The sequence below is a fragment of the Limulus polyphemus genome, unplaced genomic scaffold, assembly GCF_000517525.1.
Source record: "Limulus polyphemus unplaced genomic scaffold, Limulus_polyphemus-2.1.2 Scaffold5514, whole genome shotgun sequence".
Lineage (NCBI taxonomy): Eukaryota > Metazoa > Arthropoda > Merostomata > Xiphosura > Limulidae > Limulus > Limulus polyphemus.
The window spans coordinates 10,670-19,929 of NW_013671124.1; the positions used below are offsets into that span (position 1 = coordinate 10,670).

At 30.2% G+C, this 9,260-nt stretch overlaps 1 protein-coding gene across 1 annotated transcript in view; it reads right to left on the minus strand.

The window, feature by feature from the left end:
- Positions 1 to 2,163: 2,163 nt before the first annotated feature.
- LOC106472673 (ankyrin repeat and death domain-containing protein 1A-like) overlaps positions 2,164 to 9,260 on the minus strand; it is a 42,791-nt gene continuing 35,694 nt past the window's right edge. The window contains exons 13-15 of the mRNA XM_022401226.1: positions 7,024 to 7,216; positions 5,668 to 5,796; positions 2,164 to 5,470 (exon numbers count right to left, since the gene is read on the minus strand). Coding sequence (XP_022256934.1) covers positions 5,385 to 5,470; positions 5,668 to 5,796; positions 7,024 to 7,216 — 408 coding nt within the window. The 3' untranslated portion in view covers positions 2,164 to 5,384. The remainder of the gene's footprint in view (positions 5,471 to 5,667; positions 5,797 to 7,023; positions 7,217 to 9,260) is intronic.

Here is a 9,260-nt window from a genome sequence, read left to right on the forward strand (position 1 = left end):
TTAATTACTGTACTAATAATAGTGTATGTATGTATGTATTATATATATATATATATATATATATATATATAACAGCTCACAAACTACCATGCTTCTAAGATCAATCAGGTCAAGAAGACAATCTTTGAGAGCTACTATAAATCAAATAAACCCAGTTTCACACCAAACCCAAAAAGAATTAGCTGAAGTTTGGCAAAACATTACGTGAGATGACACCTGAGACAGTTGTTGCTTGAGTCAATTAATATCCATCGCTATCAAGGTTTCAGTTGTTTACAAAATAACCTTACAGATCACCTTTGTTTCACAAATATTCACTTAAATACTATTCAGTACTATCTATCTTTAAGTTAGAAAAAAATGACAGATCATTTGCGTAAGAAAGTAACTAAATGCACACATAGAAGGAACAGCCATTTTGTATAAACCTAATTTATGTAGCATAGTTAAATTTGTTTGTTCATATGAATGACACATAAAAAGACTATTAGACACCTAATAAAGGTGTTAAAACTTCACAACATACTTAGTAGGCCCAGATATATATATACAGGTCACATAATGGAGAAAATTTAAACTGATAACATAGTAGGCCTAGATTTTTTTAGTTCATATAATGGAGTAAAGGACAGGTTTGAATTCACCTGGTAAGTTTTCTAACCGTTTTCATTCATGACAGCATGAAAACTAAACCATTTCCTCTTTACTGAAATAATTTTTGACCAGATAAATGTGATCCCCACTTGGTACAATGACATATTTTTATATGCTATCATATAATGAAGCAAATTAAACTAGTAATATATTAGGCCTAAATATATACTGGTCTTTTCTATGCTTATACTTGTATGGTGTTGTACATGGAACACATCTGTTGTAATTATTGCTTTAATTTAGAATAACCAAGAGGTGTCTAAATGCCCAACTTCATCATTTTTTAGGTGTCTAGTTGTCTGATATCTACTTGTCCTAGATTCAAATGATACCTTTATGTAGAATGAAATAAATGGCTAGATCAGAAGCACCTGTTGTTCAAGCATAGCTGTCTGTAATTTTGAACTGCAAACCACGGGAAGAAAACTAGTGGGATTGATTGTCATTCTTATAAGCACCCATAGTTGAAAGTACAAGGTGTGTTTAATAGTACCATATCTAAAAATCATGACCTTCATATCCCCAGTCCAATATGCTAACCACTAGGCCATAGTTTGGTTTGTGAAACTAAGTATTTTGTATTTTAAAATACTGACAATGTAAGTTAAAAAGATATATATATATATATCAATATATGTATTCTCCAGAAATACTGATATAGTGGTTAAAATTAATGGTTAGTTTGTATCTCTTAGAATTCTTATTATAACATTGGTCAAGAAAAGATAGGAGGATTTTAAGGAAAAAATAGGGCAATACTATGAATTAAATTGTACACGTCTGATTTTTTTTGCAACTCCCTCATAAAATAATTCTTAAAAGACATGTACATTGTAATCATAGTGTAACAGCCTACTTTTATACATTTCTTTTTACATTTGTAGTGATTGCTAGCATCATATCTTATTCACTGGTGAGTTCCACAAAATGTTTTAGCTAGAGTCAAGTGTCTGATTGTGTGACAAGGGTTAAAATTAAAAATGTCACCAGCAGAAGTCATGCTGGCACACATGATACACTTTTTATGCAAGTTACTAAGAGTTTACCTCATCATATAGAATGAGAGAAAAAAAAAAGTACAAAATATTTACTTTGATTTTTCTTATTTGAGAAAAATGTGCTCTGCAACACCATATCTTAACATCATCATTTTTGTCTATTTCTTAAGGCTGAAAGCACCAATCACTGAATATTAGCACAATCTTTCTGCACTTGAAGATCAAAATTGTTGCGTCAGTGAGGTCACGTGACTAGTATCACACCACGACCTTCTCGAACCTTCGTGAATTATCGGGAGACTACTAGATTGGGGGTAGTCTGGTATATATAAGACGGTCACAACGTGATGGAACAATGAGTAATTGAATGTATGTGGAGAATATTGTTGGCCACGTGAGACATGAGTTATAGCATTTGTTATAGAGCGACTGTTGAAATTAAGTGTATCGTAAAGTTGTATTCAGAAAGAATAAACCAGTTTTATTTAAGAAAGGACTTGTGTCGCTAAAATTTTGTCAGAACAAATTTATGGAAAATTAATTAACGACCAGAGACGTAACAAAATAATATATTGGTAGGGTGAAAAGGCATTTAGAACATATGCAGTAATATCCTTTTCCCAAAATAAAACTAAAAATAATAGTAATTTTTAAACAAGGTAAGAAAAATAAGGATACTAGGGGGCCTATCTTATGACTGAGTACTTCTTGTCTTGCAGACCTTCCTATATACACATAAAACTGACATAGACTACCAAATGATTTATTGGGAGTCTTATTAATTTGTAAAGGATTGAACTTCATTTATGAACATACTTTACAGCTAAGGGTCCTGTATTTAGTGGTATGTGCCTATTTTTTTCTTCAGTATTTAAATAATATTCCAATAGATAACAGCATTGTTTCCAAGTTATTAAAAACCAGTTCCAATTGAAATATAACTAAAAATCTTTTTCCTTCACTGTATTAGAGCTAAAATCTTTAAATCTTCAGGTGGTATATTTTGTATTAAGTGGTAGTTTTTTCTATAGATGGAATCAGTAAGCAGAAGATAAACAAGAAAGCAGTGATGAAGTACTGAACTTCAGGAAAACATTTGAGTTGAATAGAGTGCATTTCTGTTTACTGCAATGTCTTGATGATTGTTATGTTCTGCAGGTAAAATACACAAAAATTCACATGTTGATTTCATGATTTGATTTTCATTTAGGACCCTCACTTAATCGGAATTACAATCAGAAATGAAGAATTTGTAGATTATGATGTTTTGTTTTATGGGCATGTGATCAATTGTCTTAATGTATTGTTTCAAAATATGCATCATATAAATACCAGGATATCTCTGAGGGCTCACAAAATTACTTTACTTGCTAAATTAATGTTGTTAAAGTATAAACTCTCTACTAGATAAATAATTTATCATGCACATTGAAAAGATATAATATTTTTGTATAAGAATATTAAAGCTTTATTCAAAATCATTTTCTTACTGAGAGGAATCTTATTACTTTTGATGCATCAATGAGATTTCAAACCTCAAATAATGAACACTGATAGAGTTCTGGATTAAACACTGACTATGTGATATGACAACATCAAAAGGTATCACAGCATAAAATTGATGTTTGCTTTAACTTGTATTTAACTCACTAAAACTTTCACAGTGACAGATGGATCTTATTATAAAACCCCAAATTTTGTAAGAAAATAGTTTATAAAAGATGCATTAATCTTCAAATAAACATAACTGCATAACTGTAAAAGCTAGATAAATACATGTTCCTCCTGAGAGCTTTAATCAAGTTCACTCTCATAGCTTTAAAAAAATGAATAAATATTAAATTTAAACACCTTTGACTAGTTCATAATTTTTTTCTTATACGTGTCCTGTTAAAACATTATGAAAGTAGAATTTTATATGCCACCATCTTTTTTAATATGCCACAAATACATACTTAAACAACTTGCGTACATTAATAAAATTTTGCAACAAATGTTATTAATCTTTGCAGGTTGATACTATGTATACAGGTGGTAACATATTTGCACTTTACATATAAAGCCACCATCAGAGGCACTGCAGTGTAATAAAAATAACATTCTGAAATAAAACTTCACTTATTGCACTGGTTTATCAAAAGCACTTTATGTTTGGAACTTATATATACAGAGTTATAAAGTTTATTGGCCTATTCTAACTCAACTAATAATCTGATACATGGTAGATGTACTAATGAGATGATAGGAAAGGTATTTTTAGTATGTGGCAAAAATACTTATCACCATCTGGTGCAGATTGTTAAATTCTTACAGCCAATATGATGATAATGTTCTAAGTGATTACCATTGTTGTTTTTATTTCTGAAATGTTACTGTTTGACTTCCAACAGTTACATGTTAGGATTGTGCTCCCTGGTGTGGCTCAATGGTAAGTGTGAGAGCTTATAATACAAAATATTCACTTTCTCTACCCACGATGAGCACAACACAGATAACTCATTGTATAGCTTAATGCTTAACAGCAAAACAAACTTAGTGTTGTATAATATCTTTCAGGTCTGCAATGATACACCAATGTTTTCAAGTGGTCTTGTAGTCAAAAATCAGCAAGGATGAATATGAAGACCATGCTGGCCATATGTGTGTAAAATATCTGTTGTTTTTTTTACCCCCCCCCCCAAATATTCTACCAACATCTTGATAATCTATACATGCAATGTTTGGTAGAGCATTATCTTACATGAAGACTACTTCATTTAAATCTCCTCCTCCGCGATGTGTGGGAGTAACAGCATGTGAAAAATAAATTATGGTATGTTTGATGCTGGTTTTATATAGTCCTTGATATGCAAAGTTCACAATCAAGGCCCCATAGTGATAATTATTTTTGGCTCTGGAATTGCATTTCCTGTCATCTTATTATTTACCAAATATTATAGATCTCTGTTGACTAGTATTCCAGTTATGGACCAACAAATTTTATAATAACTTTTAATATCATAGTTATGTCTTAATAAACATTGTTACTTTTCTCATTAATGTGTTTTAAGAAAGAACTGGGGTAGACTCAGTATTTACACAAGCTTATAAATATCTTTCTGCAAGTTGCTATTATTAGAAAATGCCTAAATTATGAAATATATGCATCAGACTGGTCTCTGATTAAAATGTTTTTTCTTTAAATTTTTATGCTGATATAGCCCAATAATTTATATTTACATCTTTTCCATTTCTGGAGGGAATATTAAGATTGAGTATATCTTTTTTTACTACCTTATTACAGTATTCCTAAATTTTATCATATTTTTAAAATTCATATACACAGCTACTAAGTAAAAGTTGATAAAATAAATTTTAAGTCAGTTTGAGAAGCTGACTGATGAATGAGTTGATTAGTAAAATATTTGGTCAAAAACAAAAGTGATAGAAAAATTTGTCTATGCAAGTAAATATGTGCGTATGGACAGTTGTATACTATTGCCCTACAGTTAATCACAAAGTACACACACATGCGCATTCTGTTGGCACATTAGTAACTTAATATAAATGCATAGCTTTATAATCCAGAAACCATTGTATTGTGAGTGACATATTATGAACTTGTGTTCATTCAGTATATAAATAATGGTTTTCCTGCACACACAGTCAGCCCTTAAGCCTTTAAATATCAAGATATCACTGCCAAATAAGTCTTAGCTGTTTTTGAAATTAGAGAGTTTCCTTCTCAGATAATCATAAAACAGAACACATGATACATAGTTTCTCTGGTGGACATTTTCTTGGTACGTAATCCTCTTCCATCTTTCTACGAATCTTTTCTGAAATACCGCAGTTTTGTTAAAATTAAGTGAAATACACTACTAATAATGAGTTTATTAAATTGTTATTACTTACGTTATCTTGAAACAGCTTATATTTTAATCTAGGTTACATTTTTATTATTGATTAACAAATTTCTTTTCAGAATAAGTAAGTGACAAAAAATTTTAGTTTAACATTAAACAATATAGCTAACCTGCTAAGTCTTGCTTCCCTATTGCTACAAGGGCTTCAAACAGTTCTTTGATAGGATTTTTTGTAGCAGGAAGTCCATGAAGCCATATTAACATCATTCTATAACCATGTTCTTTGTAGCTCAACTTTCCTGAAAGCACATTTAACAATGAACATAGAACTCAATGTAAAATAATTACTTATCACCATCTGTTTTCTCAATAGTCACACTATGGAGGGATATGTAGAAAAATAAAACTTATAGAAACAAGACTCGTATGAATCAATTGCATCATTTTAATGAGACTTAACTGATCTGTTTTGTTTCTTTCTGGCTCAATTTTACTGATAATAGTGTACTACCAATGTGGTCTAGCCTTGGAGAGGTAGGGGTGGAATCCTTCCAAGACTGATCAAGTCTTAACATGCATTATTGCATAAAATGGTTAAATTACAAGGAAAAGAAAAAATCATGCTTTATAACTTATACCTTCAATCACATGTTTTTGAAAGCTGATGTTATCTGTTAGTAATAACCACAATCTTATTAGCTCAAATTTTCTATACCTATTAAGAAATAAGAAATTTGATACCTGTAGCCAATGATCCACTTTAAATGACACAGAAACAAAAGTTGTTAATAATAAAACAGAAACAAATTTATTTGATTTAAAAATGAATGTATAAAAGAATAATGCTTGACATAAACACACAAAATGTATTTCGATGATGAGGAACCCACTTTGAGACTAATAATGGTTGGAGATGGCTTGAATGGGTAATGAAGAAAAACTTTAATATAAGTTTAACATAACAACAAATGTACAACGTTTCGACAAGGTAGAAAATGTAAAATCTGATTATTAGAAAAAAGATGTCACTGAAATTAACAGTATCTAATTTCCTGAATATTTTAAGTTATTAACTGATCAAATTCTGAAATGATGTCATAGAAATTATTTGTTGTACCAACACTTCTGTTTCAGTTTTAAGCTTAAAGTGTTTAAAATAGATATTTTTTGAAAACTCTCAAAGAATACTTCAACTAAGATTCAATTCTAAAGACTAATAAAATTTAAAAAACTTAAGCATACTTCTCTGCCTATTATTATTTTTTATACATTATTTGATGCTGTAAAGCAGGCAAAAGAAAAAATAATGTTACCTACAGAAATAAACCTCAATATGTAGATCACTAATACACCATTAAAATAAGTGAAATGCAAATGTAATATTTTATCATAGTGTATGCTTAGGTTTTATTGAGAATAAATTTACAGAAATTATTTTAGCAGCGATCAAAGAAAATGATTGCATATTACAATAGAATTTGTGTACACCTTATACTATATACATATTAGCTGTGACTTACATATACCTGTATATTGATGTTCAATTGCTTTGATATGTTCTTCATTAAATTTCCAATGTCTTGCAATATGTTTCCAGTCATTAGGTTCTAGGTAGCTTGTGGCTAATGTCCAAAATACCTGCTTCATGTGTTTTTGTGTATTTTCACACTGTTCAACATCATATGCACATTTCTCAACATGCACAGGAGAATGACTATTCTGTTTAAAAAATAAAAATTAATCATCAAAAGTTATCAATACCTAACTTTACAGCTTAGCAGTAGTATGTTACAAAAGATTTATAATAATATATGAATGAATAAATGAAAAAAATGCAAAGGTGATGAGATATAGAAATTAGACTTTTGGAAATAAATTACTTTAAAAATTATGGTTGTATTTTATTTCTTTAGCAGTGTTTCAAGCAAATGCTCTTTTTTTTTTACAGAAAGCTGAGGAAAAGTGTTACTAAGAATAAGGTAATTAAAATTATAAAAAATATTAAAACAGTCAATAAGAACATGTTAAAAAGTATTGAAATAAATAAATTAAACGATTTTAAAGGCAATAAATGAGAATAATAAAAAGCTGAACCATTCATTAATACCCAAAGGACTTAAACAACCCAATTTGAAAATGATTTATTTTTCAATTATGTTTTTTGGTTGGTGTTGGAGGATGGCATGTTGTAGGACAAGCACTTTAAAGTGCTGAAGGGAAAGAACATCTTTGTTGAAGTGTTGAGCTACAGGTTTATCTTGATCTTTAATCAAGATGCTACATTAGAGTTCTTGTATGTGTTCAGCAAGCATATGGCTGGTTTCTCCAATGTAGATTTAGCCACAGTTGTTACAAATAATACAATAAATTAAACATTTGAATGTATAGCTGAAATGGCTATTTACACAATAGGCTTATTTAGGGCCCCTAACAAGTGTTCTATGATCAAATGCAAGTGTTTGAGTTGATATTTCCTGAATATTTAAATTCAGCTATACAACAAACTACAAGTTACAAAGAAATTACTAAAAATTTACATTGTTTAATTTACTGTTGGTTTATGTAATGATTTTCTAAAATAAGTGTATAGAAAGGTGCATAAAATAGGTAATTCATTTATAATTTTACAGTAAGATACTTTATGATAACTTTGTTAAAAACATTTGAAGCAAGTGTATAAAGAGTAGAATATACAGTTGAGTATATTATATGAAAAAAATTCTGAATACACAAATCAGCAAGTCATATTGATAACTAGAACTGATATAAAGTCGTTGTGGAATGCTATGTATAAGAATTACATTTTGACTTTGTTCAGTATTTTGTAGGTAATGAGCATAATACCATTGAAAATTGATTGCTTTTGAGAAGTATATGTAACAGCCCTTCTGAAGCAAAGTATTCATACACTTAGGTCATAAATATGTATTCAAACCAGAGATTTAGAATTTTGAAGACTGAGGATACCCCTCGTATGTAATGGCATTGGAAAACAAAGGAATATAAATCAATTGGAAGCACCAAGACCATACAGAAAGAAACCTGCAACAAGCTCTACTCCATTTATGGTAAGCAGAGTACAGTGTCTTGTAACAGGTGAAAATCCATAAACACAAAGGCAGTGATAAATGTATCCACATGTACATCCCAAACAATAGTATGGAACTTAATGAAGAAGGATCTCCATCTGGAAATGAGGGCAATAAAGTCTGGATTCACCAAGGTAAGGTTTCCAGTCATACCCCTTATTCAACAATTGCATACCTGGAAGCAGATGAAAAATGAAATGGGTTGTTGCGTCAGTGAGATCACGTGACTAGTATCATGCCACGTCCTTCTAGAAATATCCTGTTCCTTCATGAATGCTCTAGTGTTTACTAGATATGTGTTAGTCTAGTATATATAAGATGGTCACAAAGTGACGGGAACAATATATGTGTGTGTAATTGAACTGCGGAGGTAATGAGTAAGAATATTGTTGAGCACATGAGAAGTTCGTTGTGAGTTATAGTGTTTGTTATAGAGCGACTGTTGAAATTAAGTGTATCATAAAGTTGTATTCGGAAAGAATAAACCAGTTTTATTTAAGTTTTATTTTATATGATATGAATTAATATGGAATGTGTTTTACCAGTCCATTATAAAATATTTTATGGTTTTTAAATTTGCTACAAAGCCTTGAAACACTGGCTTCAGACTCACCTGTTCTGTTTTACTTTTATGCTCTCGTTCTACACACACCAAAAGGTCAACAATGGTGGTA